At 39.3% G+C, this 15,514-nt stretch overlaps 1 protein-coding gene across 6 annotated transcripts in view; it reads left to right on the plus strand.

Moving 5' to 3' along the window:
* ADAM23 (ADAM metallopeptidase domain 23) overlaps positions 1–12,777 on the plus strand; it is a 188,966-nt gene extending 176,189 nt beyond the window's left edge. For 2 of the 6 annotated variants that reach the window (XM_060411249.1, XM_042244097.2), the window contains one exon: positions 9,265–12,777. In XM_060411249.1, the coding sequence (XP_060267232.1) occupies positions 9,265–9,313 (49 nt within the window). In that variant the 3' untranslated portion in view covers positions 9,314–12,777. The other 4 variants (XM_015093509.4, XM_060411248.1, XM_042244099.2 and 1 more) reach the window with 4 other exon arrangements.
* Positions 12,778–15,514: the final 2,737 nt, after the last annotated feature.

A 15,514-nucleotide genomic window follows, 5' to 3' on the forward strand; every position in this document is an offset into this window, starting at 1 on the left:
AGATTTGTGTTCTGTAGAACCTCAGTGGTGCATCTTAAGAGCATGTCCCTGTCCAGGAGCTGGTGAAGACCACATTCCTGACACTCCCATTGAGCTATACTCTATCCCACTCATGCACACAGCACTGGATGATCTTAGTAAAAACATATAATTCACACAGTTTTAGTGTGGTGGCATCCATTTATATACACAGCTGAGGGCACTAATGTGAGCAGAAAAGAGAATTTTTTACACAAAAATGAAATGTATGCACAAATTCAGGATTTTAGGAGAGCTATCAAAATTGGTTTCATGACTTCTGGAACAGAGATAAATAGAACTGGAATTAGTTTGCTATCAGGAGCACTGTGCCTGCATATTAGCCCCCTGGAGGATGTGATGCTTAGAATAATTCATGTACTGAAGTCAATGTTGCTTAACATTTAAAAATAGTGTGCTAAGGTGTTTTCCATGTGAATGGAGAGGGTTTACTATATGTTTCAACTGTTACTAAAACAATTGACAAAAAAATTCCACTTTGGATTTTCATTCTTGCTGTCTTTCTTTCTCACTTCTTTTTTTTTTTTTTTCAAATGTCTCCAAGCCTCAAATTTCTCTTAGTAATACCTGGAAACTTGAAGATCGAGTCAGTCAAACTTAAGGAATCTTTATCCTATTTCCCCAAAATTACTCAAATAAATTTTATGCTTCCTTTGTATCTTGTCTTTGGAATTCCATGTTGCTGTATAAACACTGTATGGGTCTCTGCAATGAACAAGCATCTTTGAGCACCTCCCAGTTAGATCTTTGTTGGTACCTTCCTTCTTCCTTCTGAATTTTAACTGTCTTCAATGAGGGATAAAAAAATTTAGCATGTAGACAACTTTATCTGCTGCTTGCAAGAGCACTTTAGTGGAATAGTTTTCCTTCTTTTCATGCCTTCATTTGCCAGCCAGAGGGTACGAATTCGAATGCTGTCATGTTTGTTCCATCTCTCACTTGTTCGCTTCCCGATCCTGGGGTAGGGGAGGAGAAAAAAGATGGGCGACGGCAGCAAGTGGGCATCTGTAACTTTCTTCAGATTCTGCAGAAGGTGAATGGAATGGAACTTATTCTGTCAGTGGTGCAGAAACTTTAGATTTATAGGCAGATGGATCTAAGCAATAGCTGTCTATAAACAAAGGCGATATTTAAGTGTTTAGTGATCTTTTTCAGAGGGATTTACTTCCTGTAACTGCTTATCTGCCTGTCGCTGGTGGTAATGAAAGTGGTCAGCTCATCTGACTTTCTTCCCATGATCCTTTGCCACAGGTCCTAGTGCCACCAATCTCATAATAGGCTCCATCGCTGGGGCCATCCTGGTAGCAGCTATTGTCCTGGGGGGCACAGGATGGGGATTTAAGTAAGCAATGCCGCATGTCTTCTTCTCAGTGGCTCTGGCACTTCTCTATTCTGCTTACATAACCAAGTTTTGAGTTCCTGCTACCAGATTTTGAGTTTTACCAGCAAAACCACTAAAAATAGATATTTGTGTTCAGAAATGGGTCAGAAGAAACATGGAACCTCAAATATTATCTTCAGGCAGATGGGAAAACACAAAATGTAGAAAGCACTTACATGCGGAACTTAAAGGAGAAGTTCTTTGATAAAAGTAGTTTTAGGAGCAAGCATCCTGAAAAACATTTATTTATATGCAGATAATCCAGGAAACTGTTGTTGAATATAAGTGCATCTCCTCATACAAGTCCTTTGTGTCTGTTTAAAACTGCTTTATATGCCACTGACATTTTGAAATTTTCACAACCTTATTTTTCACCTGCATAGCTTTGTGATTTGAAAAGCTGTATTATTTTATAACAACATTAAAAATAGTTTCATTAATTCCCTAACCTACTAAATCGGTGTCTCACTGGAATTTGAAGTCTGTGGCTTTGTGTCACTTAATATTTTTTAATGAACTGTTAATATTGACATGACTGGTAGACTAGGTGTGTTTCCATATGACCTTTCAGTTTGGATGGTACCTTGATCACTGAAGTAAGTTTGTTTAAATAGACACACCAGATAATCATAAACAAACCTTGATTGTGGTCCACATTTTTGAACCTATTTTGTCCAGTTTGGTGTTTCCATACCTTGAATTCATTGGGTAATTGCTTCCTATATCTTTTTGTGCTGTGATGACTTGTTTATTGTGGTTTGTAGATAAGACCTAATACTCCCTGTGCCAAATACTCCCTGTGATAAATTCAGTTTCAATTAGATCTAAGGAAACAAATTTAAGTGGGAAATAAGAATATTACCCAAGTTCAAAACCCACTTTTCCTCCATTTGGTTACCTAATAGAGAAAGTTTTTGACCTGAATTATCTGAGTAATTACCTCAATTATGAACTTTTTTATGTTTGATATTTAAAATTCTCAATTCAATACATTTAAACCAGGTAAAAAGTTATTATTAGAAATTTATTATGAAAGAAAAACAAGCCATAAGATGATTTAAACAAATTAAACTTTTTCTGCTAATTTTGCTATTATATTAAGATTTAATGAATAAGCCTACAAATTTTTGAGTGGCTTCAGCTTGGAAGGGTATTATCAGATGGTACCTCTTTTCTTCAGAGATATTTATAAATTTGAACCTGTTTAGTGAAACAGTAATTTTGACATCAGCACACTTTCAAAGACACACAAACACATTTAACTTTCTCATCATGATATTAATAAGATTTTGCCCAGTTAATGAGTCACTCATGTGATACCTAACAACAGAAAAGTATGTGTTTGTTTGGGCTGAAATAATTCTAGCAAAAACTGTTCTTAGTGTCTCATTACTGTAAAAAGGTCATTATACATTTCAGGAGTTCCATGATCTGTTACTCTAGAATGCTCCTTTGAACTTTTCCATAAGTATGCCTCAAGGAAAATAAACTTGGCTCAGGCCAGGCTTACGCCTCCTTGGTGTTAGGAGACTTCAGCTTCAAAGGCCTGGAAAAGAGCCCGCTGGGCATCTTAGCCATCCAGCCGCAAGCAGTGACAAATGTGCCGCTTCAGCATTTGGAGATGAGAGCACTGTTCTGTAGCAGGACCTCAAAACACTGGCCTGGCCTAGCTCACAGCTTGAATTGCATGTTTCTTTGGGGAAAAGCAAAAAAGCATTTATCACTGTATAAGTAGTTTAGGCCTGTACAGTGTATTTATATCTGAGAAAGATATCTAGTTAATCAGAACAGAAAACAAAGGGGAAGAGATGGACATTTAGAGAGGTGAGAAATAGCCTTTGGGGGGATGCTGTGCAGACCTGTGTGGCTGGGTTCTGTCAATGCCCTTTCCCTTCCCTATGACGCTTATAGGAAAACATTGTAGAAGGCACACAGTAGTATAAAATAAAGTAAAGGAAAAAATGAAGACAGAATTCTTGAACATGTCATGTTAGCAGTTTAAATTTGTAGGAGGTACTGCTGTTTGTGCTATTTGTTGCTCCATGGGAATCTTTCGTTTAGATTTTTAGATGTTAGATCTTTAGATTTTAATAGTAGCGATGTGGTTTGTATGGAGCTTTAAATAACTACTTCAACCTTGCAATAAAAGCCTTTGGGTGCTGAATGATGAAGCTTCACTGTTCCCACCCTTCACACAGTTTTGGAGATGATTAGTCTAGAGATGATTTGGAAGTATAATTATTTGCAGTTTGAATTGAAACTTTGAAGTCTTTCATTGAGTTCAATGTAGATACAAAAGAGGTTTCTTTAGAATCAAAAGTTGAAAATAGTTTGTAAAAAGAATTGCTCTAAATATCTTTATTGGAAAGCCCTCCTGAAACTGGGTTTTTATTACTGGATGAGAAATTAGCAAGATAGCCTAAAGAATCTGAAGGTACATATACTTAGCCATCCAGGAAAATATAGTAACTGCTCAGGGGAAGTATTGGTTTTTTCTAGTGTTGAATTTCTTTAGCTATAACATTCTGAATAATGTAGTTGTGGAAAAAGTTTCATACCCAGCATAACCTGTTCAAGTATGAATGAGAGACACAGCTGTGCTCTGACTCCTGACACTGACATTATGGTTCTGTTTTTTTAACCATATTTACCCTTAAATAGCTGGTTAAAGCATAAGCTTATGTGAGTGTATATGCGTGTGTGAATGTGTGCAAATTTGTGTGTGTAAAGTGATGATGAAGCTTTATCAAGATTGTGTGGTCAAAACAATACTATGAATTTAGATTACTTCTTTTTAGCAGAATAGTAGAATCTGAAAACTTTGGTTAATGCAAGCAAGACTTCCCTAAGCAAGATGGTGAAACTCTTAAAAAGAAAAAAATGTTTTATTGGGTAGGTTATTTTTTAAAAATATTCTGATATATTGGGTAATGTGGTAGGCGTACCTAAGTAATTTCAATAGTTCTGTATTCCAGAAGTGTGAAGATGCTAAGGGATAGTTTAGTCTATGGATTCCCAGTCTTTAAGGTGTTAGGATTTTTCTCTGAGAAATCTTGTGAAAACTGAACATAGGCCCTTGTCATACCAGTTTGGTCAACTTTCTCCCACATCTGCATTTATTTGCTCTCACCCTCTGCTGTTTTTTTTTTTTTTTTCCTCTCTATCCCTGCACACACTAAATAAAGCTATGAACTGTGGTGCAAAAGATTGCAAACGTGGTAGCCAAGGAGGCTCATGGCTATCATTCAGCATTGAATAATAATGTTGTTCCACTAAGTCATTAGAGTTGTTGCCTTTCCTGGACATTGAAAAAAATCAAGAGACTGAAGTACATTTTAGTAGCATCTTTCTCTAAAGCTTAGGACAAGTGACAAGTATATAAAAAGATAATTTCATCTCTTCATTTAACAATGAACAGAATTGCTGTTATTAACTTGGATGCAGCTTTTTATCTGAATTCTCTAAATCTGAAGACAGGAGTTTTGATGTGAGCAATATGGTCATCTCTATGCCCATAGAGTATATCCACACCATAGGTGATGGTGGTAGAAAAGAGATTCTAGGTGATGATAGGAAAAGAACTTGAAGGTAAATAGTGCCATAGTTTGCTGATAGTTCATATCACAAGATTTGAGGACAAATGTTGAGTTCTTTCAAACGTGTTATAATTGCAGGCTATGGAAGACTATTGCCATGCCCCATTATTCCACCACCTGCTCTCTCCATGGGATTCAGCAGCAGGAGTTGCCATGTTCACCTGGCAGAGCTGCCCCTGACATTAAAAGTGTTAATTTAATAAACCTATGTTATTAAATACGTGGTTTCCTGTCTATGAGAAGTCAGATTCAGTCCCTACTGAACCTGACTTGGACGCTAGGAGATTGTATGGCTTGTGTTCCTTGTCGTTGGAGGTACTAAAGAAAGGACTGTTTAGGTATTTGCAATAAATGAAATTGAAAGGGTCATATCTGGATTATCACAAGGAAAGTTAACTGAATTGTTTGAATGGCATACTGAATGAAATTTGAAATGAATCTAATATTGCTAATTACATTTTGTCAAAAAATCAAATGTCTTTTTTCTGCTTTTGTTTTTTGTGGAGTTTAGAAATGAAATCAATTTTAGCTAGTCTTTCCATGAGGAGGATAACCAGATTGCTCCTTATCTAAATTCTATGACCATATCCCAATGTAAAATAAGCGACCTGGTTTCCCCAGTATCCCTCTGACACTTGGGTTAGGCACTTTCTTACTCAGACCTAGCAGGTGGTGGTGGTGCCAGGTTAGCCAGAAAGAGCCAGTTCAGCTCCCTAACTCAACCACCTGGGGAAGTGAACTCAGTCTAAGGTGACCAAGGGGGCAGAGCTGGGCAAAGGGTTCTTGGTGGGTGAGTGATGACTCATCATGGAAAAAGAAGAGACTCATCATGGAAAAAGAAGAGACTCATCATGGAAAAAGAGATCTTAGGGGTGGATAAACATGCCCTTAAAAGAATATCTAAGACTTTACAATTCCCAAAACAGTATTGTTACCTGAAGAAGCTTTAAAAAATCTTTTGTAGATGTATATATAGTATAACATGGGAGAAGGCCATGGCACCCCACTCCAGTACTCTTGCCCGGAAAATCCCATGGACAGAGGGAGGCTGGTGGGCTGCAGTCCATGGGGTCGCTAAGAGTGGGACATGACTGAGCGACTTCACTTTCACTTTTCACTTTCATGCATTGGAGAAGGAAATGGCAACCCACTCCAGTGTTCTTGCCTGGAGAATCCCAGGGACGGGGGAGCCTGGTGGGCTGCCGTCTATGGGGTTGCATAGAGTCGGACACGACTGAAGTGACTTAGCAGCAGCGTATAGTATAACATATAGTAGACAAAAGTACAGGTTTTTCAGAAGTAGTAAAAATGGATGAAAACTGAGTCAATGCAGGTTTATGGATTGCACTGATATTCTATAATGATTCAGAAATACCTTGCAGGTTATGATGAAAAAGTGAGCGGCCTTCAGAATCCAGTGAACAAAGGATTTCAGAGAAAACACTTGTGGAAGGAAAGCAGCAAGCATCTACGGATGAGAGATGTGCTTTCACATTAAAATAGAACAAAATAACTTGATAGGCAGTTCTCAACATATAGTAGCCAGTAGTGGTTCTACAGTTGACCCGTGAGGAGCCCTGAAAGTCAGCCAACTGCAGGAATGGCCCTCACTGTCCTCATCACAGGGCTCCACCTTCTCTCTGCTGGGACGCCAGTGGTGGAAGCGTTGTCCTGGACTCCTCATTAGGATTTAGAGTCGATTTTCCCATAGACAGGAGGGTGGATTGGCCTCCTGATCTGCCCTGGGAGGCCAGTCATACTGTAGGACATTGTTTTTATAAAAAATGCAGTCTAAGCTTCAAAACTGACAACTTATGGACACTAGAGGTTGCCTATATGTCAGGCTGAAATGGAATTTCATATCTCCAAGTGAACCAGGGAATTCACTGGCAGTCCAGTGGTTAGGACTCAGGGCTTTCACTTCTAAGGATCCAGGTTTGATCCCTGTTTGGGAAACTCAGATCCTGCAAGCTCTGCAGCTTGGCCAACAACAACAACAACAAAAAGACCAGATTGCTATTACGACCTTAAATGTGGCTATTTATGTGACATTCCCTGAGTTTGAATAAAGGGATTTATATAAGGGCGATAGAGTCATTTTGGGCTTCCCTTGTGGCTCAGCTGGTACAGAATCTGCTTGCAATGTGGGAGACCTGGGTTCGATCCCTGGGTTGGGAAGATCCGCTGGAGAAGGGAAAGGCTACCCACTCCAGTATTCTGGCCTGGAGAATTCGATGAACTGTATAGTCCATGGGGTCGCAAAGAGTCGGACACGGCTGTGCGACTTTCACTTTCAGTATAGTTATTTACATGTGTACCATGAGCCCACTTGATTTTTCCTCCACACAGTTTTAATTGGGGAGACAAAAGTTTAATGGTTCTCTTGCATTCTGGCAACACACATCTAAATAGGTTGGGGCGCCTAGTCCTTCAAGGTCATTCCACAAGGTCAAACAGTCGCTGTTTCCCCCCACCTGACTCACAGGAAGTGTGGTTCCTAATGCATCTACCTTCAAGGGCAGTGGCCATGTGGAGACACAGGCCCTGTGCTCTGAAGGAAACTGACTTAGAACATCGTGGGAGACTTCCCGTTTGTTCTCACCTCTCTTTCCTGGGCAGCATCAGCAATGATTGCTTTTAGGGATACTGACCCAAAAGAGGGTTGAGAGGGAGGAAGGGGAATGGTGAAAAGGAAAAAGTAGCAGTGCTACAAACAGTGTTTGTACTATGTGTTGGCCAGTGATCCACATGCTTAAGCCATTAGTGAAGATGCCATAATGAAAACTTAGAAAAGGGGAGATTTTTTAAAGAGTTTTATATTTGCTATTGAAAAAGAGAAGCATCAAAGCAGTCATCTTGGGGAAAAAAAATAAGAACTTTGCAGGATGTCTTTCTACATATTTTCAGCTTTCGTATTGTTTTTATTTTGAATTACCTGTGGGAATGAGGAATATACTGCAGTCCTTTTGGTACTTAGGGCTGTAAGGGTATCAACTGGCCCCGAGTGAACGGGCAGGGAGGGGGATGAGGGGGCTCCGGTTTTGCATGATGCCATGGTGGCAGCTGTGTTGCGCCCGCCCAGTGTGCAGACTGAATGCATGAACCCCTGCTTGATGCCCCACATGAAGCCAGACCATGGGGAGGTTGCAACCAACTTTTGTTGTTGCCTTGTAGTGTCTTGCTGGTTCTCTTCTTTCTCTTCTTAAACATAAGAACCTCTTTTGAGGAGACTGGACACTGTGAGCAAAGCATTTTAACTTGCTTATTTCAACTAAGCCAAGCTGCTCCATTTGCTTAACTAACCTGAGCCTGTGTCCATTCTCCTTGGAGTGTACCATCTGACTGTGCACTCTGGGTTTCTACTTTCTAGGTAAGAAAAACGCTTGTTCCAAAGTGAGGTAAGAGCTCACACCCCAAGGCAGCAAGATAACTGAGTAGAGCAATGTTTTTTTGTTTTGCTTTGTTTTTGTCACTTTGGCAAAAACCAATCCACAGATACAGAACTCTTAAGTTCCCAAAGGAAACAGTTCTAAGACTTTCAAAATATTTCTTAGCTTTTCTAATAGCCCCCTAAGTGGAAGAGCCTCCTGGATTAATTTATACCTAGTTTAACGTTAGCTATGTCATTTCCTTCTGAAACCTGTTTCCCTGATATCTCAGTTGGTAAAGAATCCACCTGTGGTGCGGGAGACCCTGGTTCAATTCCTGGGTTGGGAAGATCCGCTGGAGAAGGGATAGGCTACCCACTCCAGTATCCTTGGGCTTCCCTTGTGGCTCAGCTGGTAAAGAATCTGCCTGCAATGCGGGAGAACTGGGTTTGATCCCTGGGCTGGGAAGATCCCCTGGAGAAGGGAACAGCTACCCACTCCAGTATTCTGGCCTGGAGAATTCCATGGACTGTATAGTCCATAGGGTCGCAAAGAGTGGGACACAACTGAGTAGCTTTCACACTTCCTTCTGAAATAGACAAATTGGGCTGCTGAGGCTTTCTGTTCCAGTGAACAACTGGAAGCTTCTTTTCGGCCTTCACAAATGGATATGCGCTGACAGGGAGGTTGTAACAACATCCAGAGTGTGAGCTGTTCTCTGTTTCGAGTTATTTTGGACAGTCTGCCTCGGGGTGAGTTGATTACTTTGCTCTGGAACTAGCGTTGCTGTCATTATCATTACCCTTCTCTCATCATGATCTGATTAATATTGTGAATTTTTCCCCTTCTGCTTGCATCTTCTTTTGACGCACTCTGGAAGAAATGTCAAGAAGAGGAGGTTTGATCCTACTCAGCAAGGCCCCATTTGAATCAGCGACCCTGGATGAACAGCATCTTGCACTGTGGGATTCTGGGTATGACATACTTGCAGCATCGTTGCCAGAACTGTTAAGTCTGTGAACAAAAACCTTGGGTGGTAATGACTAGAAAACTAACATTGGGGTAACAGGGATGGAGTCAAAGAAAATTGTCCTTTTTGGAAATAATTTCAAAGAACCCCTCCCACCACCTATCAATAAAAGGGAGCAAAAGACAATATTGTACAAATAACTATTTCAGAATCTTTTTTTTTCTATGAAAGGAAGAAGGAAGAACAACAAAAATTAAGTGCAATAAAAGAACCATTAAAAAATAGCAAATGATCTTTTTCTTTCCTCAGCCTGCTATCACTTAATATCTTCTAAATGATTTAGCATGATTTTTTTTTTCTTTTCTTACCAATGACACACTCCAGCGGCATGAAGATCTAATTTTCGAAAGGGTAAAATCTGCATGGCCTATATACAACAAACAGCTAGCAAGCCAATCCACAGCAAAACCTGCAACTGATTTCCTGAGGTGAAAGTGGCAGATGAACCCACGGAAGCTGCCTGCCCCCCTGCCCCCTGCTCCCTAGTCTTGACCAGGCCGTGAGGAACTCCACACACCCCTGCTCTTGTTGATTCACTTCCTGTTGTCTTTTCTCCTGGACTTCACACCCTTTGGAAATGGAAGCTGGAATTTGAACAATGATGCTATTGTATAGTCCTTTTATAAATGTAAATATGGAAATAGATTTTGACACATCATTTTCACTTGTCTGTACTGAAGTATTTCTCTTGTAAAGGTTGTCTGTAAATTTGAGTTTATTGTTTGTTCTCCATCATTTTTATTATTTTTCTCTATTTCTCTTTGTCTCTGTCCTCTCTTGTAACATGTTGTACAATGATTCTTGAGTTTGCTTAAAAAAAAAAAAGATATGGCCTCAGATTCAAGGAGTTTGGGCACAAAACAGGTGCAATTAAAAAAATGAAATGATTGAATGAGATGAAATGCTTGAAACCAAACATAAACAAAGGGTGGGGGACATAAAGAACAAAATAACCCATAGGAAAAACATAAAAATTTACATAAAAATGTAAATGCAAATATGTGTACTCACAAGTCTCTAATTTTTTTTATGTCATTATAAACATCTGTATATAATGTAAGAAAGTAGACACCCTCTCAAATTAATCACAAAAGTGCCAAGCTCATGATGTCAGTTTTTGATTTTAACAGTTTTCTTTCCCTGTCTTTAATGTGAAAGGAGGATAAACTTAAAGCCTTAAATTTAAAAAATAATTTTTAAATGTTGAAAGCTTGGGGAAAAAGTTAAGCTTTTCATTTTATTCCATATCTATTATTGTCAGGATTTCATTCATGCCTTCAACTTCCTGCCTCAAGATATATATGGTAGATCCCCACTGTAAAGCTGGTAATGAGGACGGAAACAGCATTTACCTTTTTCTGAGCACTGTTAAGATTGGCTTTAATTCTGTGTGTTGTGTTTTTCAACCAACCTTGTCTGGCCCACGGTGTATGACTGATCTGTGGAATGTTGTGATGGATTACAGTGGAGTTCTACGATATACAAATTCACATCGTTCTTTTCCCTCCAGGCAGATATGCAGATGTAATCTGGGTTCCCAAGCCCCTCTGAATTTAATTCACTGTCACTGATTTTTTTTCTTCCATTGATGGTCAAGATAGCTTTCGTTCAAGTGTTGAGTATCTACGGTAATAAAGAAATTTAGTTCCACCTTTTTTTTTTTTTCAATATAAAAGCTTGTACATGATCCCTTTAGTAAGCATCCATCTAGTGATGTTTTACTGTTTTACCCTAAAGAGCCCACACTTCTGTAACATCCTGTTTTTAGAAACAGGACATCCAGCTGTCCCATTCATTTCTTCATTACAACTAAATTAGTTGCTCAAGTGAGCTTTGAGTTCTTTTTCAGCAAGATTCATGACGCTAGTCTCACCAGTTTTGCCTGAACTTTGCAAAGGATTTTTTCCTTAATATGTGCTGCTTTAAACAGTGGGGTTTTCCCCAAGTTATCCTTTGCTTTGGAAGTGTTGCAGTCGTAGAGCAGAAACCTTAATTTCTAAATGCTTCACTAGACCGTAAACTAACATCTTAATCCTGTTATTGCTTTCTGAGTCCTAGGTGCTACACAGGTATGTAGTCTTTCTCTAGAACTAGCTGTATGTCTATGTTGTAATAACAGGGTTACCTACAAGGTTTATCAGCCTTACCCTTGGTCTCATAAGACATGAGTTGTATCCCTCTACCAAGCAGCATTGGCTCTTAGAGGGAGCCTGGAGGAAACTCAGATTACTCGGGATCTCTTCCTGTCACTCTGTTTGTGTCTCTCTGTTGTTGAGTCCTGTTCACCAGTGGATACTTAGCTGCTGCTGAGTCCACCATACACATTTCCCTGCTGTTCCAGAGGTACAAAACCATGGTAGTACAAACAAGTTTAAACCTGTTGTTAACTTCTGAGCATTTCACAAACAACATTGTAAATGTGCGATGTTATGTTTTAAATCAGACCACAGTGGTCCCCAAATATTATGTACATATGGCAACTGTCAGTGTAACTTTTTATTACACTGGCACTTTCATAGGTAATGAAACCTATGCTCCAATGTTAAATTATTTGTGTGTATATGTAAAATACACGAGCTTTAAGCTATCTGTGTATGACTATGAAAGATAATGCAACCATACCAGTTGTGAACAGTGGATTATAGTTATGTTTGGTGGTATTAGTTTATGTAAGATCAAGGTCTGTTGTATTTTCTCTTGCACATGCCATTCATTTGCTGATTCTTGTGGTGTGAATATGCCAGTTTATTCATTTGAGCTCAAAGCACAAGCATCTCACCATTTAATGTTACCCTACAAGAGTTAGTGTAAAGTGATGACAAGTTCCCATTTCACCCGTTAACTTTTGCTTCATTAATTGGTGACACCTGGATGAGGAGATGTGTGCTGACTTCATTGCTCACCCTCGGATACTGCATGAACCCATCGAATTAGAGCTACTCTTCTTAGATAAATGAGCAGTACACATAGGTGCATGTTCTAAAACATGAATCACATAGAGCTGTGGAGTTTGGCCAAGTGGTTTGTGTGTGACTTTAGTTTCTGTTTTTCTTTCTTTCTTTTCTTTTTAACTATGCAGAGATGGGAAATGCACAAACTTCTCAAAGACTAGTGTCAAAAGAACTTTCCAAACAGTAATCGAATCCTTTCTTTAAAGTCATCTCACCATACTTTATAGCCATTGTTGCTTCCACTGTTAATTTTCATTTTTAGATGGTTTCCAGTTCTTTAAGTGCACAGCCTGAAGTTTTGCTGGAAGCTAAATAAATTCATTCATATCTTGGTTGTCTATAGATGGAGATTCAGTAGTTCATTGTATGCATCTTCAGTCAAGTGTATATTAAAACTTCCGTTAACATTGAATGTTGTAGTTTTATACTTTGGTCATTTTTCTTAAACCCTTTTTCTGTGCTCTCTTGTGTTGTTGATTCAATGGCTGTGCACCAGTATCTTTTAGCGCCGGTCTCTCAATCAAAGGCTCACTGAAAATTTAATCGGTCAATGGAGCAAAATAAAATCCTGATGGATGGTAAATATATTGCTGATTAGGATTCAGCTTCAGTGGATTTATTGGAAATGCTTTGCTTTTTATAAGTCTGGGGTTGGGGGCGGGAACACAGTAGGGTCATGCCATTACCATATTTCTTTCTTTGTTGTCTCTCTTCTGAGTTTAAACAGGGGATGGCTAGTCATGACATCCACACTTTTGAGCCTGGTACCATTAGAATCAAACTAAAAAAGAAAACAGAAGTGTTTGGTTGTCTACATTGTAATACCAAAAACATTCAAAGGAAGGTATTTCCTCACACCTTACATAGGATTGTTCATCTAATAATAATCCGATTTTATGAATGTCTCTCAGTGTCTCCTCTCTCTTCCCACTGCCCTGCTTTGGTCTGGCATCAACAACTGCGTGTATCTCACATAAAGGTACTGCAGTAACACAGAGCCTAATCTGACTACGTCATTCCTCTGATAGAGTTTGTAGCAGTTCTTCATTTTCTATCAGATAAAGCCCAAACCTAACAATATGATTGAAGTGCTAGCTGCCTTTCATGACCTCACCCTCGTTTATTTTTCTAGTCTTCATCAATTCTTATCCTCCCATAATCACCCTGCTTAGAGTTCCCCTCAAGAGCCTTATCTGCCCAAGTCGGAAGAGTCTGATGGAAATTTTATGTCCGATCACATGTCATTTTGTATGATAAAAGAAATATGGAACACTTAAAGTAACATGAAGATTATACTTTAAAGAATATTAGAGTATGATTTATCAGTATATTTGACTTTAAAGGAATTATCTCATTTTTATGTTTTTCTTTCTCATTCCATTTTTGAGGTTGACACCAAATTGAATTCTCTCATGCTCCCTTGGTAACTGACTGTGAAAGGTGACCCAGAAACTTTCTAGAAAATAGGACAGCAGGCCTAGAGTTAAAACTTTGATATAAATAATTAGGTGGGTAATCCATATACTCACAATGAAATTCCTAAGTAACCTTTCAAATTTAATGTAGGCCCCCTTTAGGTTAATTACAAAAGTTAGGAATTTCTACTCATTAGTTTATTCATTTGACAAATGTTTATTAAGCTTCTGTGCCAGGAACTCTACCTGGGACTTGAAGGAGCAGAATAAAACTCTAGGCCCTAAGGTGCTCACAGTTTAGCATGGAAAGACAATGTGTCTAAAACAAAACAAAAAACCCCCTCTGAGCCCAAGGTGGTAAGTAAACTAAATCATGTAGGAAGTTAAGATAAGAGAACTGGTGTAGGGAGAGGGATGCAGGAAGGCTTGCTGAAAACGTGTTGACCTGTCTTGAAAGATAAGTTCTCTGGTCTTATAAACTGGGAAACACTCAAGGCTTAGGAAGTAGTATGCTTCAAGACTAAAGAAGAGGAGCCCAGACACTCTGGGTAAGTAGTACTAAGTGTCTTTTTCCTTCTATCTGGCCTACATTTCCTTACGTTCTGCTAGCCTGCCATCCACCTCTCCCACTCCCCCACCTCCTTACTTCTTTCCTTCCTGCCTTTCCCAAACTTGATCTATAAAAATCCTGCAGTACTGTGCCAGGTCTCAAGGACACTATGACTCTGAGCTCTCAATCTTCTAGCAAGATGCAGCATTTAAATTCAATGTGATAAGTGCCTTAATAGACTTAAGAAATTCAGTGCCTCAGAAGAGAGGAGGGAGACTCTGTCTCTGCCTTTGAGTTCAAGGAGGTAAGAGGAAGTGACACTTGAGCAAAGAGGCTGTGCCGTTGGACCTAAAGCCGTGATCATGTGCTGTTTCATTTAACCAAGGCTCGCTTTTGTTGATGGAAAGAAGTCTGTCTACAAATGCCTTGGGAGTAGAATAGTCTGTAATATTCAGACTTAAATTTCTGCTCCAGATATCTGGATTTCTTTTTGCTGGGGTGACGATTATTATTATTATAAGGTTCTCCATCAAAACCTAATATTTTTAGATATTTTCCCACCAATGAGCGTATCATAGATCAATCATCAGTGTTTGGGGCTGTCAGTAATGACAAAGAGGGCTTCTTGATCTGACCTGTAAACCCTATTTTCTTAGTGTGAAAGTCCCCAGCTAATCTCAGTCCGTAGTGAGGGGATGGATAAGAACCATAAATGCTTTTAAAGCATTATTTAGTAAGTCTTTCAATTCATGAGGGATCAAAATCATCTTCCAAGTATAATTGCACTTCCAGTCCACCAAAGTTACTATTTATCTCTTTTTTTGTGTGCCTTACAAGGTTATACTTCTGCTGTCTTTTCAAAAACTTATTAGCTGCTCTGGCTCCTTGACTAGAACAAGTTACTGGTCACATACTTGGTTTCTGGTGAGAAAGGAAATACATGATCCCACATCACCTGAAAATAGTTGTCCTGCTGGAATCTTCCGAGGTCTGCTTTGCCAGTCCATCATCTGAGGACACACCCTTGTCCTGGTGTGGCTGAAAGGCTGCACCTGTGACCCCGCAGTGTTCACCCATGAGAACATTTATCTGACCGTGGTGATCACCGAAAGCCAGATTGACCCAGGAAATTGAATGGTCCCTCAAAAGCAAGGTAAAACAGAAAAATCTTCATCCTGAATGAT

Source organism: Ovis aries, chromosome 2, assembly GCF_016772045.2.
Source record: "Ovis aries strain OAR_USU_Benz2616 breed Rambouillet chromosome 2, ARS-UI_Ramb_v3.0, whole genome shotgun sequence".
In the NCBI taxonomy this organism is placed as follows: Eukaryota; Metazoa; Chordata; class Mammalia; order Artiodactyla; family Bovidae; genus Ovis; species Ovis aries.